The sequence below is a fragment of the Strix aluco genome, chromosome W (assembly GCF_031877795.1).
Source record: "Strix aluco isolate bStrAlu1 chromosome W, bStrAlu1.hap1, whole genome shotgun sequence".
In the NCBI taxonomy this organism is placed as follows: Eukaryota; Metazoa; Chordata; class Aves; order Strigiformes; family Strigidae; genus Strix; species Strix aluco.
In genome coordinates, this window is record NC_133970.1 from 44,531,968 (window position 1) to 44,559,021 (window position 27,054).

The following is a 27,054-nucleotide window of genomic DNA, read 5'->3' on the forward strand; positions in this document are numbered from 1 at the left end:
TGTTATAGAGTCCCATCTATTTCTAAACATGTTGCTTTGCCAGCACTTGTTGTGGTTTAAACCTGGCTGGCAGCCAAACACCACACAGCTGCTCACTCACTCTCCCCCTGCCTGGGGGAAAGAGTTGGGAGGGGTAAAGGTAAGGAGACTCGTAGGTTGAGATAAAAACAATTTAATAATCAAAATAAAATGAAAATTATAATGATAGTAATAATAGAATATAAAAATGAGTGATGCACAGTGCAATTGCTCACCACCTGCTGACTGATGCTCAGCCTGTTCCTGGCTAGCAATCCCAGAGGAGAGAAAAATTCTGAAACCACAATCCCAGAAGAGGAGAGTGAGCTTCCCAGCCAACTCTCCTCTCTATACTGAGCATGATGTTACATGATATGGAATATTCCACTGGCAAATTTGGGTCTGTTGCTCTGGCTCTGCTCCCTCCCAGCTTCTTGTACACCTGCACACAGGCAGGACATGGAAGAAGTTGGAGAGTCCTTGATCTCTTAGCAACAACTCCAGGTTGAAGAAGAATGAATTTAAGCCTGAAATGGTTCAGAAAAAGTTTGTGTACTCCACTGATTATCATAATATCTAATTGCCTTAGTGCAGAGACTAAAACAGCATGCATGTTTAGTATAGGAAAATCAAGGCTGAAGCAATATAGAACTGCAGCTTATAAAGGATGAAGAGGGAGTAAACATGCACAAGGAAAACTGTACAAATTAAATGATAATCTTGGTTTAAGTGTAAGCTGACCATTAATACATTTAAACTGGAAATTTGAAGAAACTGTTGTAGTTAGAGCAATGAGATTCTAGAAGAGCCTTTCTGTGGGAGATAAGGACATGCACATGATCAATGTGATCAAGCAATGCCAATTTTATTGTAGTGAAGCAAGCCTTTTATAATGTTGGTGAGAATCACATGATATAATCACATGATACAAGTCTTTCTGATTGGACAGTTAGCCTTGCACATGCGCCTTAAGCTCTCTCTTGATTGGCTGAGAACTGCCACCTCGACATTGTACAAACTTCTTCTCTGCCCAGACCCACACCCTGAAGTTGTTTAACTTCCTGGGTTCTTCCTCATTCTTCCAGGGTCATCTCCTCGTCACATCCTCGCCGAAGCTGAGGCTTTGCCAGTCTTGCTCATATGCAGGATTGCTCACATGCCGATTTCCTCGCAGGAAATCCTTTAGAATCCCCACAGATCCCTCTTTTTGTTTTTGAGCAATCCAAACTCCTTGCAAGCCTTTTTGCAACGATTGTCTAACACAAGAAATTAAGCATGGCAAAATAATAGCAAGCACAACAGTCACAATAATTACAATGATTCCTCCTTTTAACAATTCTTTGCTCATGATAAGTTGACCTTGCCAAAAGGCTGTGGTGTTGGTGCCGGGCTGGGTAATTTGAGCAATGGCATTGGCCTGTGAAAATTTCATTTTTGCCCAACTATCGTCTGACACAAACCCAATGAATTCTTGTGGGTCAGAGTAAGTGATTCTCAATAAACATGTTGTGAATGGGTCCGACGGAGTAGCCATCGAAAGGCAGAAGGATTCTTGACCTGTCCCTTTAGCTATAGTTACCCATATGTTTGGTCGGGGAAACGCTACTTTTGCTGGATGAGCATTAATCGCTGTCAGAACCATCACAAGGCTTAGAATCACAAACTTGATCTCCTTTCCAAGGCCGCACCCAGCGAGATGGAGCCCATCTAGTGCCGGTATCTGTAATAACGCAGGCATAGCCTCGACCCGTCATTTTTAGTTCCACAGGTCCTTTCCACTCTCCTATAGCAACATCTTTGTACTGAGCAAAAGCACCATCTCCACACCGGCTTATACCGGATTTCAGACCCATACTTATGTATTACTACTGGTGGTTCCTCCCTGTCACCTGTGAGCTGTAAGTAATTTAACACATACACCGCTTTTGCAAGTGGTTCTGCAGCAGCCCAGACCTCTCCCCCTTTTTGTTTTTGCAAAAGCGCCTTTAAAGTTTTGATGCGCTCTCTCCACGACGGCTTGCCCCGTGGGGGAATGTGGTATAGCTGTGATGTGACGTATACCCCAGAGTTGACAAAAAAACCACCCAAATTTTTGAGAGGTATAGGCTGGTCCATTATCAGTTTCACGGGTCAATTGAACTAATTTCCCATATTCTCAGGCGCATTCCGCCCTACCGCGATGGTAACTTCTCACAGCTTAGTGCTTTTTCGCAGTTCAGTGTTGCAGCTGGCCGCTGTTTTTGCCCGCTACCTTGGCACAACTCAGCAGTTTCTGATCTATCTTCCAAGCCCTGTTCTTCCTAGCTATTGCTCAGAGGCTGTGTAAAGCTACACCTGCAAGACTTATTTTGAGACTTCATCAATTAAGGGTTAGGCAAGCTTCAAAAAACACAGCATACTTAAAATAGTTTCACAGAAGGCTAGAAACAATACAGCAGTTACAGTTACTAGGTAAAAAAGAGTAGGCTAATTTCAGTACCCGTAATTAGGGGATATGACTAAATACTACAAAAATAAACAGTAAGGAAAATACGGAATAGCACACTTACTTAATGGGGTACTAACATTCAGATCCGCAATTGCTGGGGAACCCTGGATGCAGCGAGAATTTAGAGTGCCCTTCCTCGCAAACCGGAAATCCTACGCGATGCGTCCATCCGTAGGTGAGGCATCCAACATCGCTGCAAGCAGGTCCAGCCTCATATATCTAAATCAGCAGGCCAAAATAACTGGCAACTTTCTTTGAGCGGAAACATCTGCTCTCATCCTCCTGTTGGGTTCCACCCAGAGCCTGGCCACCACTCAAGGGGGAAACCAAGGGAGTTTCTAATAAGGTTAAACACTTGAGGTCTTAATTCTTAATATTGCTAAACAAAGAAAATCAAATACACACATTCTTATAGCATTTCATCCTTAATAATAACTAGGCTCATAATAAGTTGTTAAAAAATGGTGCAACCGCTTCACGCCCTGCAGCGGCATAGGCTGCAACATTAGCCTGTTGGTTAACTCAATCATATCAGCTACAGATGCTCCATGTGGGAGGGTCACTATCAGGTGCTGGGTAGATGGGTTAGCGTTTTCGAAGGCCATTAACTTGAACATCTTTTCTTTCATCTCTAGGGTCACGTCAGATTGTTGTTCTAGGGAGTGATAAAGGCGATCTACATATTTTGAAAAAGGTTCATTAAGTCCCTGTTTTACTGTTACAAACTTGTCCTGTTTCTTGCCTTCTGTGTCAGGTACAGACAGTAGGGCCTGACAGGCTATTGACTGTGATAGCCGTAACACTTCATTAGAGAGATTGACCTGTAGATCTACTGCGGTGAAGGGCCCTGTACCCAATAGCATTTGTGCTTGGACAAGATGAAGGGGATCACCCTGTGGGCGCGGACGAACCTGTTCATCGGTAGCTAACTTCGACCATGCGCTTTCAAATAACATTTTCTGAGATGGAGTTAAAATCACTGCCGCTATTTGATCGATATCTTTTGGAATTAACAACGATGACGAGAAGATATAGTTAATGATTTGTTTGGTCAATTGGTGATGAAGACCATTTTGAACTACTGAAGCCCTAGCCTTTTCAAGCATTTTCCAATCGAAGGGATCCCACTCATTGGCCCCAGTAACAGTATTAACGGAAACTGGAAATGCTTGTACGGTTTCTGGGATAAAAGACCCTTCTACTATAGCATCTCTAATAATTCCTTTCCATCGGTGCATAGCTACAGAGGCACTCTGCGTCTGTGAAGAGAAAAGATGTGAAGTTGCAGGGTGAGATGGTGGGGGCGCAGTAGCAGGCACGGGAACTGAATACTCAAGCGATGGATCAGGAGGAGCAGATGGCTGTGGTCCCGTGTTTGACGAAAAGGTATATGGTTTCTGCTCCATCTTCTCTTCCTGTGTTGCAGACAATTTCTCAAGGCTGTTTACAAGCTGCAGGAGTAAAGTTTCAATTTTTGAAGAGCCAACTTGTGAGGCGGGGGTCTGTTCTCCCGAGGTATTGTCCTGTGAGGGTGGGAGAGGCGGGGACAAGTCCTCTTTACCCATGCCCTCGTCTATGTCCCGCCCACTATTGGAGTCATTAGTCTCTTCCGGTTTCTCCTCAGTCCCTTTCCGGTTGGTATCAGATACACTTCCGCTGTTTCCAGCTCCTGATTGTGTAGTTTTGGGTTTAGCCCCCGCTGCTCGCCACGGTCCCGGCAGCACAATCGATGAGGCAAACGGATTTTTTTGGCTGACCCAGCGTGGCGGGAGCCGCAAGCAGCGTAGAGCACCCCCCTCCCTCGTCACTCCGGGGCGAGGGGGCTGAGGGGGGGGAAGGGGCCGGACCGTCCCTCCGGCTGGGGCAGTGCGATAGCAGCGGCAGCGGCGGCAGCGTGGCTGATATATCAGAGTTAGAAGCCGCTCTGAGAGCTGCAAAGGCAGAAGCCGCAGCCGCGCGCTCACTACTCATCCCCTGTAGTGTCTCTCGGATTAATTTCCATAGCGTGGTGTAACCGCTCACTTCTTTTGCCGACTTTCCTCCATCACTAACCGAGTCCCGTAGCTGTTTCCCTATGGCTTCCCAGGTAGCCGCTTGAAATGCAAGCCCTGGACTGGGGACAAGTCCCTTCTCTCGGTTCCACTTTAACAAGCCTTCTAACGCGGACTTGTCATATTTTATCCCTCTCACAGAGAGGATCAGTTGGAGGAGTTTCACTACTGCTTGCTCGTCTCTGGTAAGCGTAGACCCCATTCCTCCCCAGCTGCCGCCTCTCGCGGATCCTTAAGTTACAGCGCGCTCTTTCTCACCTTCAGACACCGGGGCAGCGTCTGGATCAGTCTTGACAGGCTTTCCACCCGAGATTGCACCTCACCAAGTCCTCATAAGACTTGTGCCGATCTGAGAGTCCCTGTTTGGGCGCCAATTGCGGGAGATAAGGACATGCACACGATCAATGTGATCAAGCAATGCCAATTTTATTGTGGTGAAGCAAGCCTTTTATAATGTTGGTGAGAATCACATGATACAATCACATGGTATAATTCTTTCTGATTGGACAGTTAGCCTTGCACATGCGCCTTAAGCTCTCTCTTGATTGGATAAAAACTGCCACCTCGACATTGTACAAACTTCCTTCTCCGCCCAAACCCACACCCTGAAGTTGTTTATCTTCCTGGGTTCTTCCTCATTCTTTCAGGGTTATTTCCTTGCCGAAGCTGAGGCTTTGCCAGTCTTGCTCATATGCAGGATTGCTCACATGTCCATTTTCTCGCAGGAAATCCTTTAGAATCCCCACACCTTTCCAAATACAAATGCAGAGATAAAGGTCTCACCAGTTTTTAGATGGAATTTTGATCAGGTTATGAAAATGATTACACAGTGCCCTGGCTTACAATACAAAGGGATTACACTTAGCCAAGTTTCCTAGGATTTATGTTTTGCATTGTAATGATAATTACAAGAAAGCTTTATAGACCTCAGATTTTTCTGGAGAGAGGAGCATTCCTTTGTCTCCTTTAAACTGAGTTGCAAGAAATCATGCCATTTATGAGGAGACATGAGATTTGCTGTAGTGTTTTGAAATAACTAATCCCTCTGCAAATGACTTCTGTGTTAACATTTGACTCTTCTACCATGCTGTTTAGCAAGCGTTTCATACAGCTCTAAACACCTCTTAATAGAGAACTCTTGGTGTTGGGACCAGTGCTGTTTACCATCTTTCTTGGTGACATGGACAGTGGGATTGAATGCACCCTCAGCAAATTGGCCGACACCACCAAGCTGAGCGGTGCGCTCGACACACTAGAGGGAAGGGATGTGCCATCCAGAGGGACCTGGACAGGCTTGAGAGGTGGGCCCGTGCAAAACTCATGAAGTGCAAGCTCCTGCACATGGGTCGAGGCAATCCCAAGCACAAATCCAGGCTGGGCCATGAGTGGATTGAGAGCAGTGCTGTGGAGAAGAGCTTGGATGTATCATAGAATCATCTAGGTTGGAAAAGACCTTGAAGATCATCTAGTCCAACCATTAACCTAACACTGACCATTCTCAACTACACCATATCCCTAAGCGCTATGTCAACCTGACTCTTAAACATCTCTTGGGATGGGGACTCCACCCCTGCCCTGGGCAGCCCATTCCAACACCCAACAACCCCTTCTGGAAAGAAATACTTCCTAAGAGCCAGTCTAAACCTTCCCTGGCACAACTTGAGGCCATTCCCTCTTGTCCTATCGCTTGTTACTTGGTTCAAGAGACTCATCTCCCCTCTCTGCAACCTCCTTTCAGGGAGTTGTAGAGGGCGATGAGGTCTCCCCTCAGCCTCCTCTTCTCCAGACTAAACCCCCCCAGTTCCCTCAGCCGCTCCCCATCAGACCTGTGCTCCAGACCCTGCACCAGCTCCGTTGCCCTTCTCTGGACACGCTCGAGTCATTCAATGGCCTTTTTGGAGTGAGGGGCCCAAAACTGAACCCACTCATCGAGGTGCGGCCTCACCAGTGCCGAGTAGAGGAGTAAGATCCCTTTCCTGTCCCTGCTGGCCACTCTATTGCTGATACAAGCCATTGGCCTTCTTGGCCACCTGGGCACACTGCTGGCTCCTGTTCAGCCGGCTGTCAATCAACCCCCCCAGGTCCCTCTCTGACTGGCAGCTCTCCAGCCACTCCTCCCCAAGCCTGTAGCGCTGCTGGGGGTTGTTGTGGCCCAAGTGCAGCACCCGGCATTTGGCCTTATTGAAACTCCTCCAGTTGGCCTCAGCCCATCGCTCCAGCCTGTCCAGGTCTCTCTGCAGAGCCTCCCTACCCTCGAGCAGATCAACACTCCCACCCAACTTGGTGTCATCTGCAAACTTACTGAGGGTGCACTCGATCCCCTCGTCTAGATCATCAATAAAGATGTTAAACAGGAGTGGCCCCAAAACCGAGCCCTGGGGGACACCACTCGTGACCGGCCGCCAACCGGATTTAACTCCATTCACCACAACTCTTTGGGCCCGGCCATCCAGCCAGTTTTTTACCCAGCGAAGCGTGTGCCCATCCAAGCCACGAGCAGCCAGTTTCGCCAGGAGAATGCTGTGGGAAAGGCAGGACCTGCCTTTCATAAACCCATGCTGACTGGGCCTGATCATCTGGTTGTCCTGCATGTGTTGTGTGATGATACTCAGGATGAGCTGCTCCATCAGCTTCCCGGGCACCGAAGTCAAGCTGACAGGCCTGTAATTTCCCGGATCATCCTTCTGACCCTTCTTATAGATGGGCGTCACATTTGCCGATTTCCAATCTGTCGGGACCTCCCCGGTCAGCCAGGACTGCTGGTAAATGCTGGAAAGGGGCTTGGTGAGCACCCCAGTCAGCTCCTTCAGCACCCTCGAGTGTATTCCATCTGGTCCCATTAGTGGATGGAAAACTGATTCCGAGGCAGCAATGTATGCTTCCAGCCCAGAAAGCCAACCATATCCTGGGCTGCATCAAGAGAAGTGTGGCCAGCAGGTCGAGGGAGGGGACTCTCCCCCTCTACTTTGCTCTCATGAGACCCCACCTGGACTACTGTGTCCAGCTCTGGGGCCCCCAACATAAGAAGGTCATGGACCTGCTTGAGCAGGTCCAGATGAGGCCACAAAGATGATCAGGGGCTGGAGCAGCTCCCCTGTGAGGACAGGCTGAGAGAGTTGGGGTTGTTCAGCCTGGAGAAGAGAAGGCTCCAGGGAGACCTTATAGCGGCCTTCCAGTGCTTAAAGGGGGGTACAGGAAAGATGGAGAGGGACTCGTCATCAGGGAGTGTAGTGATAAGACGAGGGGTAACAGTTTTAAAATGAAAGATAGTAGATTTAGATCAGATATAAGGAAGAAATTTTTTACTGTGAATGTGGTGAGACATTGAAACAGGTTGCCCAGAGAAGCTGTGGCTGCCCCCTCCCTGGAAGGGTTCAAGGCCAGGTTGGACGGGGCTTTGGGCAACCTGGGCTAGTGGAAGGTGTCCCTGCCCATGGCACGGGGGTTGGAACTAGATGATCGTTAAGGTCCCTTCCAACCCAAAACATTCTATGAACTAAATTATATGAACAGAGTAAATCTGAACATTTTCACATAAAGTCACAATGTTTTTTAGTAAGAGATACTCTTTAAAGGAAGTTATTCAACTTCACTAGCAGGTGAAATGTTCCTGTAGCTGAATGAAGTAATTAAAAATGTATACTAGTATAGAGATGAAAATGGGTGATATTTTGCATCTGTCCTGGTGCTTTATAATATCTGGGTTGTGTCCTTCTTGCCACAAAACATACCTAATGAACATACCTAATGTCAGCATGTTGCTGTCACCTGAGTGATTTTACATCCTTTTGTGTTTTAAAGCAGATTTTATATGAAAAATTTCCTAAAGTGATAAAATATTTGTGCATTCTTCCAATGTAGAGAATGCAAGGTGAATGGAAAGCGTGTTTGCTGTGGGATAGATTTCACCAATGTATTTATAAAGTCCATTAAAACTACTTCAAAAGACAGAAAAAACTCTGGTATTTAAAATATTTTTTTCATAGTTCCTCTTTTTATACTTACCACAAAAAATAATCATTAAAATATTACTCATTGTCCTGGTTTTGGCCAGGATAGAGTTAACTTTCCTTGGGCTGAGAGGGAGCACAGCTGGAGGGCTGGGCCCAGATCCATTTCATGTGACATCATGCTCTCGTTCCTCTTTTGGTTTCCCCGTCGGGTCTACAGTGGGATTTTTGGTGCGGTCGGGATCGCTGCTGAGGGCGGGCTGCCTGCCGGTTGGTGAGCCACTGCTGTATATTACCTGTTTGGATTTACTGTTGTTGCTGTTGTTTTGTTACTATTGCTAATTTATTTTTTTTTATTCAACCTACAAATTTCTTTTTTTTGTCCCTCCCCTAAATGAATTAAATGACTGGTCACGTGGTGATTGGCTACCGGCCGAGTTCAAACCACGACAGTCTTTGGCACCCAACGTGGGGCCAGGGATTTGAGATAAAGACAGAACGGGTCATAATGTTTATTGCTTGGCTCCTTAAGATGTTATCACCTCACTGGCAATACGTGTTTCCCATGCTGTTGCTCACAGTCCGTGAGAGTGGGATTAAGATTTTGGTTTTGCTGTACTATGTGATGCTCATCTATGATGGGGTGCTGTCATCAGCCCTGGGGCTATTTACAGCTGTGTTTGAGAAATTGAGGAATTTCAAATATCCTTGGAATGTTGACATTTACATGGTCATCTTCGTGCTAGGAGCTAGTGTGTTCCTGCATGTGGTTCAAGTTTTGTTCAGGGTTAAGCAACTATTTAAGAGTATCACAAGGAAATCTACTCCAAGGTTGGAGAATTATGAGTGGCTGGGGGTGTGGGGTAGCCTGGGCAAGTACCTAGGACAGTGAGCACCTCCAGTGTATTGGAACTTCACTCCTGCACAGGTGCAGAATCCTGAAGAACTAGTGAAATATTTGGGAAAAGTATGTTGTCACCCGGGTAATTCCAGGGAGGCACAGCTCACTGCAACATGCTGGGGCCTGGCCCATCCCCTACCGAGTGCTATTAAACACTGTTCAGCACCCTCAAGAGGAAGAGAAGGGCTCTGCACCTGGTAACCAAGTAACAGAAGCTGCAGCCACTACAAGCCCGAGGACAGGCGCTGCAGCTGAACCAGAGAACCAACCCACGACAGTGTCAGTTGCTCCCAGACAGAAGAAGAAATACACAAGAAAATCCCCTCGCAGTGTACAGGGTGAGGATGAACCAGGCCCATCACGAGAACAGGAGGAGGCAGAGCCAGTGATAGTCACCCGATCCTTATCCCTGAGTGAGTTGTGAGACATAAGAAAAGATTCCAGCCGCCATCCAGGTGAGCAACTCGTTACCTGGCTGCTGCGGTGCTGGGATAGCGAGGCCAGTGGCATGGAACTAGAGGGCAGGGAGGTGAGGCAGCTGGGATCCCTGTGTAGGGAAGGGGGCATTGACAAGGCCATTGGAAAGGAGACACAAAATCTCAGTCTCTGGAAGCGACTTCTGTCAAGTGTGAGGGAGAGGTATCCCTTCAAGGAAGACTTTGCATGTCGACCAAGTAAGCGGACCACTATGGAGAGAGGCATTCAATACCTGAGGGAGCTAGCTGTGCGGGAGGCAGTTTACTATGACCCAGATAATGCACGGCTACCCACAGATCCAGATGAAGTCCGATGCACCCGGCCCGTGTGGAGGAAGTTTGTACGGAGCACACCCTCATCATATGCCAGTGCATCAGCAGTAACGGACCGGAGAGACGAAGAGGGACCAGCAGTGGATGAACTGGCTCGCTGACTACGACAATATGAAGAAAGTCTCTCTTACCCCCTCGTTGCAGCTGTGGAGAAATTATTTCATGAATTCCAGCAATTTAACGAGAACATGTCCTACTCCCCACCTGCACGGACCAGAATCTCGGCTATTAGGAGCAGTCGTTTCCCTACTCGAGAGAACCGGTACACACCACGGGGGGAGCTGTGGCATTGCCTGCGTGACCATGGAGAAGACATGAAGAAATGGGATGGAAAACTGACCTACCTCCTAGAAGAGCGGGTATGTGAGCTGGAAGGAAGAACAAGTACAAAACGGGGTTCTTTTAGGAGAAATGCTGCTCCAGTTTCCAGTAATCAAGTGCCCAAACGGAGCACAAAGGTCGACTTTGCTCATGATCCTATGAGAAGAACTTCTGACTTGTATTTACAAGAAGTGGGTGACCAAGATGAGGCTGAAACCCGTGCACACCACACTAACCCATTTGTCGTTAGCGAGTATTATGACCAACATTAGAGGGGCCCTGCCTCCAGCCAGGCGGAGGACAGGGACAACAGAGTTTACTGGACCGTGTGGATTCGATGGCCTGGCACATCTGACCCTCAGCAGTATAAGGCTCTAGTGGACACTGGTGCGCAATGCACCCTAATGCCATCAAATTTTTAAGGGGCAGAACCCATTTGTATTTCAGGAGTGACAGGGGGGTCTCAACAGTTGACTGTATTGGAGGCCGAGGTGAGCCTAAGTGGAGAAGAGTGGGAAAACCACCCCATTGTGAGTGGCCCAGACGCTCCATGTATTCTTGGCATAGATTATCTCAGGAGAGGGTATTTTAAGGACCCAAAAGGGTATCGGTGGGCTTTTGGTATAGCTGCCTTGGAAACAGAAGGAATTAAACAGCTGTCTGTGTTACCTGGTCTCTCAGAGGATCCTTCTGTTGTGGCATTGCTGAGGGTTGAAGAACAACGGGTGCCAACTGCCACTACAACCGTGCACCGACAGCAATATCGCACCAATCGAGACGCTGTAATCCCTATCCATAGACTGATTCGTCAGCTAGAGAGCCAAGGAGTCATCAGCAAGAGGCACTCCCCCTTTAACAGCCCCATATGGCCAGTGCGAAAGTCTAATGGAGAGTGGAGATCGACAGTGGACTAGCGTGGCCTGAATGAAGTCACGCCACCGCTGAGTGCTGCCGTGCCAGACATGTTGGAACTGCAATATGAACTAGAGTCGAAGGCAGCCAAGTGGTACGCCACGATTGATATTGCCAACGCATTTTTCTCCATCCCTCTGGCAGCAGAATGCAGGCCACAGTTTGCTTTTACCTGGAGGGGTGTCCAATACACCTGGAATCGGCTGCCCCAGGGGTGGAAACACAGCCCCACCATCTGCCATGGACTGATCCATGCTGCACTGGAACAGGGGGAAGCCCCAGAACATTTACACTACATCGATGACATCATTATATGGGGTAATACAGCAGAAGAAGTTTTTGAGAAAGGGGAGAAAATAATCCAAATCCTTCTGAGAGCTGGGTTTGCCATAAAGCAAAGAAAGGTCAAGGGACCTGCACAAGAGATTCAGTTTTTAGGAGTAAAATGGCAAGATGGACGTCGTCAGATGCCAATGGAGGTGATTAATAAAATAACACCTATGTCTCCACCAACTAACAGAAAGGAAACACGAGCTTTCTTGGGTGTTGTGGGTTTCTGGAGACTGCACATTCCAAATTACAGTCTGATTGTCAGCCCTCTCTATCAAGTGACTCGGAAAAAGAATGATTTTATATGGGGCCCGGAGCAGCGACAGGCTTTTGAGCAAATTAAGCAGGAAATGGTTCATGCAGTAGCCCTCGGGCCAGTTCGGACAGGACAAGATGTTAAAAATGTGCTCTACACTGCAGCCGGGAAGAATGGTCCTACCTGGAGTCTCTGGCAGAGAGCACCAGGGGAGACTCGGGGTCGACCCCTGGGGTTTTGGAGTCGGGGATACAGAGGATCAGAAGACCGCTATACTCCAACCGAAAAGGAGATACTGGCAGCATATGAAGGGGTCCGAGCTGCTTCAGAGGTGATCGGGACTGAAGCACAGCTCCTCCTGGCTCCCCGACTGCCAGTGCTGGGCTGGATGTTCAAAGGGAGGGTCCCCTCTACACACCATGCAGCCGATGCCATGTGGAGTAAATGGGTCGCATTAATCACACAAGGGGCTCGAATAGGGAGCCCCAGCCATCCGGGAATATTGGAAGTGATCACAAACTGGCCAGAAGGCAAAGATTTTGGAATGGCGCCAGAGGAAGAGGTAGCACTTGCTGAGGAGGCCCCACCATATAATAAACTACCAGATAATGAGAAGCGATATGCCCTGTTTACCGACGGGTCCTGTCATATTGTAGGAAAGTATCGAAGGTGGAAGGCTGCTGTGTGGAGTCCCACACGATGGATCACAGAAGCTGCTGAAGGAGAAGGTGAATCGAGTCAGTTTGCAGAGGTGAAGGCCGTCCAGCTGGCCTTGGATATCGCTGAGGGAGAAAAGTGGCCGGTGCTCTGTCTCTATACTGACTCATGGATGTGGGCAAATGTCCGGTGGTGGTGGTTACAGCAGTGGAAACAGAGCAACTAGCAGTGCAGAGGCAAACCCATCTGGGCTGCTGGATTATGGCAAGATATTGCTGCTCGGGTAGAGAATTTGGTTGTAAAAGTAAACCATGTAGATGCTCATGTACCCAAGAGCAGGGCCACTGAAGAACATCAGAACAACCAACAGGCAGATCAAGCTGCTAAGATTAAGGTGGCTCAACTGGATCTGGGCTGGCGACATAAGGGTGAACAATTTATGGCTCGCTGGGCCCATGACTCCTCAGGCCATCAGGGAAGAGATGCAACGTATAGATGGGCTCGTGACCGAGGGGTGGAAGGCACAGCAGGGCAGCAGCAATCCAGGAGGTTCCTGGAATGCATTGATGACAACTTCCTTCTCCAGGTGGTAGAGGAGCCGACGAGAAGGGGTGCCATGCTGGACCTTGTTCTCACCAACAAGGAGGGGCTGGTGGATAATGTGAAGCTGAAGGGAAGCCTTGGCTGCAGCGACCATGAAATGTTAGAATTCATGATCCTCAGGGCATCAAGGAGAGTGCGCAGTAAGCTCACCACCCTGGACTTCAAGAGAGCAGACTGACCTTTTCAGGGATCTGCTTAGTAAAGTACCATGGGATGATGCCCTGAAGGGGACAGGGGCCCGAGAATGCTGGTCCGTATTCAAGGACCACCTCCTCTAAGCCCAGGAACAATGCATTCCAAACAAAGAGGAAGTCAGGTAAGAATGCTAGGAGACCTGCGTGGATGGACAAGAAGCTCTCCTGGACAATCTTAGAGATAAAAAGAACATTTACAGAAAGTGGGAAGAATGACAGGCAGATTGGGAAGAATATAAAGAAGTTGTCCGAGTAGCTAGGGATCAGGTTATGAAAGCAAAAGCCCAGATAGAATTAAATCTAGCCCGGGACATCAAGGGGAATAAGAAAAACTGTTAGAACGAGTCCAGAGGAGGGCTACCAAGATGATCAGAGGGCTGGAACACCTCTCCTATGAGGACAGACTGAGAGAGTTGGGCTTGTTCAGCCTGGAAGAGAGGAGGCTCTGGGGATACCTCATAAGTGGCCTTCCAGTACCTGAAGGACGCCTACAAGAAGGCTGGGGAGGGACTTCTTACAAGGGACTGTAATGATAGAACGAGGGGTAATGGGTGGAAGCTGAGGGAGGGGAGGTTTAGACTAAATATAAGGAAGAAGTTTTTTTACTGTGAGGGTGGTGAGGCACTGGAACAGGTTGCCCAAGGAGGTTGTGGATGCTTCATCCCTGGAAGTGTTCAGAGCCAGGTTGGATGGAGCCTTGAGCAACCTGATCTAGTGGGAGGTGTCCCTGCCATAGCAGGGGGGTTGGAACTAGACGATCTTTGAGGTCCCTTCCAACCCAAACCATTCTATGACTTTACCATGGATGCTATTGCACAGGTAATCCATGAATGTGAGATGTGCTACAATCAAGCAAGCCAAACGGTTAAAGCCCATTTGGTATGGAGGATGATGGTTAAAATATAAATATGGGGAGGCCTGGCACATTGATTATATCATGCTCCCACGAACTCGGCATGGCAAACACTGTGTGCTTACAATGGTGGAAGCAGCCACCGGATGGTTGGAAACTCATGCCATGCCCCATGCCACTGCCCGGAACACCATTTTAGGCCTTGAGGAGAAAGTCTTACGGCGGCATGGCACGCCAGAAGGGATTGAGTCAGATAATGGGACACATTTCCGAAACAACCTCATAGAGGCCTGGGCCAAAGAACATGGCATTGAGTGGATATATCACATTCCCTACCATGCACCAGCCTCTGGGAAAATTGAGCGATACAGTGGGTTGCTGAAAACTGCACTGAGAGCAATGGGGGGTGGGACTTTCAAACACTGGGACGTGCATTTAGCAAAAGCCACCTGGTTAGTCAATCCCAGAGGATCTGCCAAGCAAGCTGGCCCTGCTCAATCAAACCTCCTACATACCGTGGACGGGGATAAAGCCCCCGTAGTGCGCATTAGGAATATGTTGGGGAAGACCGTCTGGGTTACTCCTGCAGTGGGTAAAGGTAAACCCATGCGTGGGATTACTTTTGCCCAAGGACCTGGGTGCACTTGGTGGGTAACGCAGAAGGATGGAGAGGTCCGATGTGTGCCTCAAGGGGATTTGATTTTAGGTGAAAATAGCCAATGAATCAAACGGTCAAATAACCCTGTCATTGCAATTGGTTTCTCGCAACATCCCTGTGCCACATCCAAAGCCTCCTGCTCCACCGACTGAGCCAACTCCGTCTCATTCCTCCGGCCTTATAGACTGTCATGACAGATGGAACCCGAAGTTATGGACTAAATGAACTCAGCAGACATTGTGGAAGGATGGCCCATAGACTGAGGGAATGGTATCTGTGAGACCTGGGAAAAAGGGGTGGTGATTCCTTAGGATGGATTTGGAACCTGAGCGTGACGTCAGTGGTATGGAATAAGGGCTGGAGACTGTCCTGGTTTCGACCAGGATAGAGTTAACTTTCCATGGGCTGAGAGGGAGCACAGCTGGAGGGCTGAGCCTGGATCAGTCATTGGAGTATTCCATGTCATGTGATGTCATGCTCAGTATATAAGGGGACGCGTGCTCTCTCATTTCCATTTTGGTTTCTCGGTCGGTCGGCAGCGGGATATTTGGTGCAGTTGGATTGCTGCTGTGGGCGGGCTGCGTACTGGTCTGTGAGCAACTGCTGTATATTACCCATTTGGATTTATTATTGTTACTGTTGTTTTGTTACTATTACTAAATTTTTCTTTATTCAATCTACAAATTTCTTTTTTTTTTGTCCCTCCCCTATTTCACTGGGGAGGGGGGGGCAGAGGGGGGAAGTAAATGACTGGCCATGTGGTGATTGGGTACCGGCCAAGTTCAAACCACAACACTTGTGCATATTGTGCATAAACAAAAAAAAAAGTTTAAATCCTTGTTTTATCTGCCTAGAAAAAAGCCCTTTAAATAAATGACTGCAGAAGCTAACTCATTTCTGTCCACCTAAACATTTAATCTTCAGTGTCTTGCAGATTTTAGTCTCTAGAACCAATATCAGTGACCATATGAGTTTTTATTTTTTCTTGTTAAAGATTTCATAGAAAAAACATGAATGTAATGAGAAATCTTTGCTAGTTTTCTATATGTGCCTCTTTAATTTTCGTATCAATAGGATATAGAGTGCTTCTTTACATTCACTGTCCTCAGTAAAAAAAGACTTGCTAACAGAGATTGCGTGATTTTCATCAAACTCCCTCGTACCTGTCCTGTGTTTTTAAATGTGCTTTAAAATATTTTTTAGTTATAATGTATGTTACAATTATCCTTATTTCTATTCTTAGCTGCATGTTGATGTCTCATTTTGAAGAGCCCAAAGTAACAGAAGATGAGGAGTCTCCCACAGAACAAGACAGAAGGAAAAAAATGGTAAGTTTTAGATCTGTTATTCAATTATAGAACCAATTATGTGATTCACTTGTGTCAGACTAAATTCTTTCCCTTGGAATTTGGTTCATCTATTGTTCTTGGAAAATTTCTCTCTTGAATAAAAAAGGAAAATGCTTTGATGACAGTCTTTGCAGCCACAACACTTATGGTCCTGCATTCCTTTTGAGTCTTGGGAAATGTTGCCAAAATAATCATCATCTGTTCACAAAATCTGGACGTTATAGTAGTAAGATACTATAAAAAGAGTTTATTGAAAAATGCAGGGAGCTAAAGCTTACCAAAATGTCATGGCAGGCCAAATTTCTTATATTTAAAACAATCTTTATTATATTGGATTATGTGTTTTACCTGAATAGCTATTGATCTATATGCTTGCATAGAACCTTTTTCTGATGTAAGGAACTCTTAATAAGGAGCATTGATTTACATTAAGATATCTGGATTAGATACCGTGGAACTGTGATATTTTTGTCTGACCTAATCTGTGAATGTTTCATGGTTTAATTTATTATTGTAAGACTTCAGGGAAACTGGTTCCTCACACATAATACTGCAGTGTACAAATGCTGTAGAATAAAATAGTCTCTGAACTGCTTGGCATTGAGTAAATGCAAAACATGGAATTGGATAATTGAGTAGATGCGTGTAGCCTTGTCACGCGTATTTGCTTTTAACTGACCTACATGTATCCAAAAGAATAGTTTTGGACACTACTTTAGTATTTTATTTCTTCTTGTAGGAGGGGAAGAGAGTTTGGATGACTTGACATTTTAGTTTGTTTTTTGGTTGTTTGTTGCTTTTTTTTTTTTTAAGCCACTAGATGCTTTTGGTTTATTATTAGGCTTTTCTTTTAAATACTAATCAGTATATGGTTCTGTTTAAAAAACAAAAAGATGTGACAAAGTACGCACACACAATTCATGTGACATTTAGAATTGCAGTAGCAGATACCTCTGTTGAAATAAAAGTAGAAACAAACATTTGAGGTGAGAAGAGGAAAATCCAGAGCCACCTAAGGGGAATCTGCAATTGATTTAAGAAAGTTTCTAGTATCCTGTCCCACTTCATTCCTGCGAGAGCTTTCTACCCTCTTACACGTTCAAATGCTGAATTAGCAGCTTGTATTGCAGGGCTCAGATCTTTTTAAAAAAAGAAAAGATAAATGCTATCTCTTTCAAAACAATAATGCTTTGCAACTTCTAAGGCCATTGATATGAGAAAAAAGATAAACTGGCATGGTCCATGCTAAGTATAACTTCCTGATGTTTGCACAGGGTCTAGATATTTTTCTTTGATCTGTCCCTTTATCCTGTCATTCCTACTTCTCTATTATTATGCATAGCTCATAATTACTAAAGAGAGTTTTATCTAGAACAGTGCTTCATAAGTTTATGATAATGTTATGTAATCTACATTTCTAATTACTGCTATATTCTCATTGCAAATATATTGAGAAAAGGGTGAATAGATGGAGAGTGATTCATGACCTTGCATTGCACATCATATACAGACCTAAGGTGACTTAATTTTTATTTGCCCTTGATGTATATGTTTTTAAGAACTCCAGTATCATTGTTGAAAAAGGGGAGTTAAGCTTTTTCAGCTCTGTATTTGAAACTGTGGAGAGGAAAAATGAAGTAGTTTCCAATAAAAATCTATCTTATTTAGACTTGAATTGTCCATGCTAGCCCATGCTTTCTGTGTAAATAAATATGTGTAAATATAGAAGGCTTGGGAGTTTTTTTTCATTTTACCCTAGTATGGAAAGAAACTAAATGAATCATGACTTCATATCTTCAGGAAAATAAATAGATGAGTTACGATGTAATAAGCCAAATGATCAAGTTTTATGTGACTGCGTGGTTTACTAAAAGCAATTTACTGAATTGTTTGGGGTATAATTTCTCCCTATACATTTAACATACAAATTAGCCACAGATCTAATCTAAGCCCCATTGGAATCTGTTAAAAAGCTTTGATATTAGGAGCCTTTTGTATTGTTTGGCTCCATTTTATAAACTTAGATCACTGTTAAAACTAAAGTGTACATTCCCTCTAAAGTCTTTCCCAGAGCATCGCAGTCACAAGGTATTTACTATCATGGTAAATATGTATAATTTTGTGCATTCTTGCTCCCTCTTTAGTATCAGAGCCTCCATACTTAAACTGAAGAGAATGTCTCAAGTTCTGGAAATATTTTCAACAATTTAATTCAGATATCACCAACACATTTTTTTGAGTTTTATTAGACTTTTATTGCCTGTTCTTGCATTCTAATGCCATTCCACTGGCTTGTATTATTGCTTGTCATGATTAGATCACTGTTTTAGTATGGAATAATATATAATTGTATATTGGAAACACTGTGACTTTTGATAGTAGTGCTGTCTAAAGATGTTGAGGAAAGAGATCCACCTAACAAATACTGGTTTCAAACAACTGATAATTCTGCGGAATGCCATTGATGCTGGCAAGTGGAGTTTAGAGGGATGGGAAATGGTTGTTCTCTAAAACCTCTGTACTGCTTTTCTCCTTCAAACTGCTGTTTACAACCAGTGAGGTGGAAGATTTCTTTCTTCAGTCCAGCCCCAACCTGTGTCCAGGTTCAAGATCAATTTGTATAATAACTAGATTCAAAAGCTAGTCGAATCAAGTTTTTACTGAGCAGCTTAAAGTGCATTTCAGTAACACCAAGCTTCTGTTTTCTGTGTGTAGCTGTTTTGCCTATAAGCTGTTGGAATTTTCTAGTTTGGTTGTTTGGTTTGTTTTGTTTTAACCAGAAAATGTGGTTTTTGCTCTTCTCAGAATCAGGAGCATTTCAATCAAAAAAAACTCTGGTCACACAGCTAGGAACTCAGCATACATACTTATATTCAAAAGATGGTCCCTGGCCACCTAGTGTTTACAGACTATGTAGCCAGTGTTAATACTGGTAGGGTTGTGTTCTGTGCTGGAATGATCTTGGATGCTCAGTGCTTAGCAAGCTGGAGAGGATGATTTTTTTTCCTCCAAAAACCAAATAGAATAGTCTGAAAACATCTTAAGGGTCTTCTCTTAAACCAGATACTATTTTAATTTTGTCATAATGAAAATACAGTGAATAAAGAACAGTGCTTACTGTTCTTCCAAACTGATGATTTTGCTTACTTATTCAGCTAAGACTGCAGATTATTGTCTAATATTGTTGACAAACTAATTATACCAAGCTATTTCATTTTTTTTGTTAGTTCTGAATGCAGGTTCCAAAAACATCGAGTGAAAGGAAAGCAAATTTATTATTGTTGCAGGAAGCTTTTTAATTTACTCGAAATATTTTTGACATGACTATCTGAATGAAATCAAATTAGTGTATTAATGCCTTAATTAAGTCTTAAGACTCTAATTCCTATTTGGCTTAGAGATACTAGATACTGCTTCTAGCAGCAAGCATTAATCATATTACAGAAGTCCCTACAGGCTTATAGTGCTGTCGCTTTGAACTGTGAGGGATGGGTTTATGCTTGTTGCAATAAACTAAACAGAGTTTTGTACAATTTCTTGCTTGTCCTGATAGAACATATGTTGGTAAATAAGCATCAGAAATGTTTCAGTTACTTTCCTATCTAAAGACTACATATAAAGTTGACTAGCTTCACTGAAGTTTTATGAAAAAGAAAATGTGGAATTAGAATAGTGTAATTATGTATCAACATTGTAGTGTATATGGTAGTGTGTTCCTATAACTCTCTGCATTGTGCAAATCTAGCAGCTAAGTTAGGAATAAAAAAGATTAACTTTGAATTCTGTAATATATTAAGTTTTGTCATCTTCACTTTGGTTATTTTTTCAGGATTACTTACTTTTCAGTAGTATTGCAGAGATGATTCAGAGGATTATTTGGAAACCCATCGTCATCTGCGAGGCAGGTGCCTAGAAGGTTAGCACCTCTAAGAGTTGATAGTGAGCATATCTATAATTATTATTATTATAAGAGATACTAGAGATAGTTCAGTCTTGAAGTTCCAGCAAGCTTTGCAAATAAGCAAACCCTTTATTTTCAAAACAGTACAGCGCTTCTGTTCAGAATTTGAAAACCACCATTTGGGTGCTAGAAAAGCATTAAATGCATAGTTGTATTCTAGTAGCTTGTTAAAATTAGGAAAAAATTTGGACTTAAAGTTGAGGCTTATAAGTGAACATGGTGTCACGTCCCGCTCAGATGAGGGGGACAAGTGACTCAGATTCGCAAATCCCCAATGGAGCGGACAACAAGTCTCCAAGTCTAAACATTTATTAACTACTCACAATGTACTAATTGAACACACGATAGTTGGCTAAGTATATAGCAAGTTGTGGCAAGCAATACAATATGCCTTGCATTGCTTAATAGGAAAGGGAAAAGAGGGAGATAGAGGGGATGGGGAAATACAGATCACCGGTCTGGGTTTCTGTGCTGATCCTGCCGACGAGGGTTCCGGGAGGCACAGGAGGCAGCCGTCTTTTTCGCTGGCATCCGTCTTCTTCGCTTCACTGCACTCTCTCTCCTCAGGCCGCACCCCCCCCCTTCCCTTCTTGATTTATACCCACTTTCCTTGGGTCCATCCCCTAGGTCGACCCACATACCTACGTATCTCATGTATGGGGAGGGGTGAGGTGTTTCATGGGATGATGTAATTAGCATGATCATGTTAGCCCTCGTTAGCATATTGAGGGGTGTTAACTTTAATATGCATTTTGTGGATAATGAAGCAAAGGTCATTCTCCGGACAGATGGCCCTTGAAATTTGGCCAGGTGCCCCAGAGCAGAGCCGTCCTGTCTCCACAGGGCTCCCTCCTCCAGTCCCATCTTGTGTTATTGGGGCAGCCTTATCAGCTTCGACCTCCACAGAATGCACCCTGTGACTCATAGTTTTGTCTTGCGAGTGTTTGAGGCATTTCTTTGATCAGCCTCAACTTTTGCTTTCTCAGGCTGTTTTTCTTAGTTTCTCACAGGCCTGGTTTCTCGTCTCTCACACATGGACATATAAGAAATACGAGAGGTTTGTTTACCATTGACTTGAAGTCTGTTTCTGTCACAGTAGAGACGGACACGACAAACATCAGATTGTGTAAAATGGCCAAAATGTCTACAATGGCTACTTTATTGTTCTAACAAGCCTTTTTATAACCTTCTTCAAAGTAGGTGTTCATACAGGATTGGTTTACTTAGTAACTAACAGTTCATGATTGGGTAATAGTTTCTCAGCTTAGTCATCAGGACAGTTCCTCTTATCTTAGTTCTCTAATCTTGTTTCCATGGCACTTCTCGGGACTTTCCGGCCTCTCATGGATACACTGGAATCTCATCAAGGTTAAATTCTTCTTCAATCAGACTAGAGACAGACCCACTGCCTCCCCTGACATGTTTCTTTTTATTTTTTTCTTTTTTAGATATCAGGGGAATAAACTTTGTAATATGAATTTACTAATTAGATGAATTTGTCTTGGTAGAGTAGAAAGAAAAAATACTTGAACTTGATATTTTTAAGGCAAATTGTTCTGACTTCCCTTTCCAATACTGAGTACTTTTAAGTTAAACAAGGATAGGGTCACGTAAGTCATACAGTTAACTAAATATATAGATTAATTCATTTGTGGGTAAAATGGTTGTTGAAGAATGGCTTTTTGGAGGTGTTTCCCAAGGTGACTGCTGTATCAGCATGCATGTATGAATGCATGCTGCTGTATCAGGGTCACAGGTATGAGAACACTTGTCTATGGCAATTTTAATACCCATTTTTCTGTGCAAAATTCCCTATGGTCATTTTATATATGACTGCTTAAAGCTATGAACTTACTGAAACTAATTAAAAATGTGTTATATGTCCCAAATTACAATCATCGGTTAGCAAATGCAAATTGTTCAGAAACTGGTAGTTTCTTTGCTTGACAAGACAATCTTTTTTTTTTACCCTGTAGACTGTGCTAACACTGTTACAAAAGGATATCACTAACATTGGCAAATCTTGATTACAGTAGCTGGGGTTTAGAAATTGTTAGAGTATTTCAATTTGACAAGTCTGTTTATATTTTAGAGACCAGATTACATTTACTGAGAAGAAATACTGTAGAATACTAAACTATTATTGCAATTAGTCCCCTTTTCAAAAGAGTGTAATGTTAGGAATAAGTAATAAAAAGATTATATCTTACCTTTGAAATGTAAAATAGCTGGAGAGTAGAAAATGGTGAAGGATCAAAGACTAAGAAGCCAATATTAGGAATACTGAGATTTACAGTATGAAGGGTGAGGTGATCATAATAAGAAAGAAGAACTTGCAGGTGCTGATGGAAGATGCTAAGGAAGCAGCCTGCTTATTCACTGGAGTTGTTAATAAGAAATAAGACTTTAACTTATCTTTTGTGGTAATTACAGTGTTTTTGGATGTTTTACTCTGTCTTATATTTATGTGGTTGTTTCAATCAGTATTCCTCCGTTTTGTGAATAATACTGTTTAATAAATAAGTAAATATTCTTAAGGTTTAAAGTCTTCCACTCCATATTAAAATTCAAATATTTATTTTTTTGTATCATGCCAAAATGGAAAGGATTCTCTTAATGTTTTATTGTAGATTTTATCTGAAAGTATGCATCATTATGGCATATATAAATTAGTTATGTATGTGCAATATTATTTTTTTCTTTGAAGAAACTTTTTATTAGAAAATTCATCCGTTTGGTGAGAATGACCTGAGCTTACTACTGCTACAAAAAAATGAATGCTCTGGTTTAGGCAGTAGCCCATCTATGCTCTTATTGATGATGTGTATATATTCAAACTCATTTGTCAGGCCAGGTAGTTTATTAAATAAGCATACTTCCTATATTGCATTCTCATTTGATATAAACTCCATGTGATACTAATTGTGTCCCATAGCTTCTGATCAGAGAAGAATTAAATGCCTTATTTCCTAGTTCTCATTCAATTCAACAAGGGAATTTGATCAAAAAATGTACATGTTACTGAAATTGAATGGCATCAACTGTATCCATTGTCTACAGGAAAATCCTCTGTACTTTTCACTTTGGGTTTTTACATGGTGGCTGATAAGATAATGCTGTAATAATGCAGCAAACTTATGCCATAAATTGTATGAAATACGAATGAGAGGGAATAAAGAGCAGTTATGCAAGTTTAATATGGCTCACTTCTGAAATAGCAGTATAGCAGGGTATTACGAGATCAGAAGTGTCTCCTATTTCAGTGGGCTTTGAGATCTAGAATTATATTTTGTTTCCTGACCTTCCAGCATAAATAGTAGTGTTGTTTAGTTTTGATACTAAGATGAGCAGATCATGGGTCTGCAGTAATTCCATGTTTATTTCAACATCCTCCTTTATGGTGCTGCAAGCTCCAGGTGTCCTCACCTCCCATCCCCCTTCATCCAGCCTGGTGGGCTGAAGGACAAATGCTGCATAACTATCCATGTCCTTAGCCTGCCCATACCTCTCTTCTGATTTTAAAATTATGAATAGGCCCTCTGTCAATGTAGGCCTTTCGTTTACCTCTTTTTGCTTTTATTAAGAAGCAGTTAATATGTGGAAAATAGAGCACAGTACTCTTTCCCTCCCTGTTCAAAAGTGTGTCTTATTCTTTACACATATGGACAACTTATTTTAGCTGTTGTTTGTCATATAAATCTAAACCAGTTCAATTATTTTGGTCTTGTTTTCTTACTAATAAAATCTAACTGACCATAGTTCATGCCTTCTCCAAAGTGCTTATCATGGTAACACCTGATGTGTTACTTCGAAATTATGGGAAACTCATTCAGCAGTAATTAACAAAGCAGCTTTGAAATTGTTTTATCTTATTGTCCTGGTTTAACCAGGATAGGGTTAAGTTTCCCCAGCAGTGGGGGGGAGCTCTAGCCGGGTTATTCAGATACCATGCGGATGTCACATCCTGGCAGGTCACATTTTTTCCTGGTGCGGGAGCGCGGTGCACTCCTGGTTTTGTACATCGTGCTTCTCACTGCTGTATTTGGTAGCTATTTTGCTCTGTTCATTGCTATCACTATTACTGTTATTGTTATTGTTGTTGTTTGTTGTGTTGCTATTGCACTGTTGTATTAAACCTCTCCTTATCTCAGCCCCGGGGCTTTGTATTTCACTCCCTTTGTGGGGGAGGGGCAGCGGCCGCGTGGTCTCAGACCCCGGCAGGGGCTAAACCATTACACTTATAGAAGGGTGAAATCTTACAGCAGACTCAGTCCATGATTTAAGGCTGTTTCAAATAGTTTTAAGCTGACATTTGTGTTTGATGATAATTAATTTGATCTTTGCTTTACAAGCGTTTTTCCTCTTGTTTCTCAATTAAGTACAAAGAAAAGCAGAAGTCTTCTTTCTTGGGCTGAGGTTATAAAAGAGATGAGTAAGTCACAGAGTATTTTTTTAGTGCATTATTATATTTTTTTCTCTTACATGTTTTCCACAGCTTGCACTGAAGGACCCTGTACACACTGTGTCATTGCAGAAGTTCATCTATGAGAAGCTAAAGGCACAGCAGGAATTACTGGGAGAACGAGGTTTTCATGCACTTATGGAAACCGTGGATACAGAAATTGTTGCACAGCTACAAGAATTTTTACAAGGCTTCTAAATGAGCAGAAACAAGATTTTGTATGTCTAATTTCCCTTTAAAAAAAATATGAAAGACCTCTAGTCTTCCCTCTTGTATGGAAGAGCCTAATGAAAGCTGAAAATAACTTATTTTAAAAAATGAAAAGCAGAATGGTTTTGGTGGGTTTTTTTCTTGCTGTAAGGTTGAAAGAAATGTAAATTGACTCCTGGCTAGAGTTCACAAATTTGTTTTATGAGTGTGTGTGATTTTTCTGTGTATGAAGAATGATAGATTGCATGAGGAAATATGTTTATTAATGTTTTGCTTCTTCTGCTGTTAATAGAAAAAGGAAGGTTTTTTGATTCCACATTGAGGAGTAGAAGCTGATTTTTGAGTTTTTTTTCTTTATTTACTAATGCAATGGTAACATTAAATTTCTCTGCCTTAATTGCTAGCAACAGCATTTTTCAGCAGCTGCTTAAGTAGGGAACTGTTTCAGCAGTAAACAGGTTTTAATTGAATTTTGTTAAACATTGTATGTACACATAAACTTATGTATGTCTAAGATTCCCAGGCTTAAGAAGTTGAACACCACTTTTTCCTTTCAAAATAAAAAACTTCAAAATATGAATTCTCTCTCAAGCCGATAGGGTTTGAGTGTACTGTAGGTATTTAAGCTATCAGTCTTAGTAGCAGTGGGTTCTATGATATATTTAGCATTGTTGAGTAGCATCGTTTTCATAAGATTAAGGACATCACAAATCTACTGAGTACATTTGATTTTTAGAACGGACCTTGTAGGATGTAGTGAGGATAGTAGACTTAAAAAAAATTATGGAGAAATCTTGAAGATAGTTTGTGATTCAAAGGCAGTGTTTTTCCATTCCCTCTATTCCTTGAGAGAGAAAAAATGCTGAGGGGAAGGGAAACAAGGAGAAATGTGTTGGGTTTGGTTTTTTTTTTTTCTAGTTCTGCTATGGTGACAGACTTTTTAAGTGGGGTATCAAAATGCACAGTATGATTTCTCTATAGATGTCTGTGTGCAGCACATAACTGGGGAGTCATTTGTTCCCTATGAGCTGTAAAACTGCATTACAAATTCTGATGCTTACAAAAAGTCGAATGGGAAAGTGTCAATTAAACTTTAGAAAGATACCTCACTTCTGACTGACTTAATTTGTATGCCATTACTACAGTATGTAAAACACTACTTGTACCTTAGAGAATGATGCCCTCCTGTGCTGACCTTATTGAATCTATAAGGAATGACACTTAGAGTAAGTCACTACAGTTCTTGTCATCTTGAATTTTCTTATTTGCTTTGATTGATTAAAATATTTTTTGCATGAATTAACCCTCACACTGTTAGTACTTCCATTAACTTGTTGTAAAATACATTTAAACAGAATATATTAAATAGGTTTTCCTGGCTTACTTTCTGTAGAATAACTGTTGCCTTTAATGTGACATCAACGCATAAACACGTTTAAAGATGGAAATTCTTACAGAATGCCCATATTTCCTGATGGGCTTTCAGCTGTAACTACTGCAAACTGCAGTTATCGAGGTTAATTTTAACTATAATTTTAGGTAGTGTTACATTTACATGAAAAGGAAGTATTGTTTATTCCAATTCCTCAGTTAATACATAGCTTTTACTGCTGAGTTAGAGAAAAACTGTTGTCCATCCTGTTTCTGTTGTTACTATTAAACTAACTTTGTTAATGCTTTGTTGTTTTTAATAATGTACTTAGGGTTTTATCATGAAAGTAACACTTTCATGATTCCTAACGTGGTATATGCTGTCCCGGATAGGTTTGTGAACCAAATACCTAGTGATGGTGCAAAAAAATGGTACTATGTCATAAACAGAGAGTTCTGAAGGAACTTAGTAATATATATTAATGAGGAGTGCCTACTAATCTAGCAATATAATTCAGTAGCTGCTTGCCTTGATATTGTATACCTATAATTTTCTCCCCTTCCTATTACCATTTCTTGACTGTACATTCAACCATACAAGCAGAAAGAGTTAGGAAAGCAGTAAGACTGTGAGCAGAAATATTCCTTCATGAGAGAAAGATAATTCCCATTTGAATTCTCAGAGAAAAAGAAACTTAGA

At 42.9% G+C, this 27,054-nt stretch overlaps 1 protein-coding gene across 4 annotated transcripts in view; it reads left to right on the forward strand.

Annotated features, from left to right (window-relative positions):
• Positions 1-26,657, forward strand: part of LOC141917766 (importin-11-like) — a 167,007-nt gene extending 140,350 nt beyond the window's left edge. For all 4 annotated transcript variants that reach the window (XM_074811212.1, XM_074811214.1, XM_074811213.1 and 1 more), the window contains exons 30-31: positions 16,245-16,329; positions 24,807-26,657. In XM_074811212.1, the coding sequence (XP_074667313.1) occupies positions 16,245-16,329; positions 24,807-24,971 (250 nt within the window). In that variant the 3' untranslated portion in view covers positions 24,972-26,657. The remainder of the gene's footprint in view (positions 1-16,244; positions 16,330-24,806) is intronic.
• The last annotated feature ends 397 nt before the right edge of the window (positions 26,658-27,054 follow it).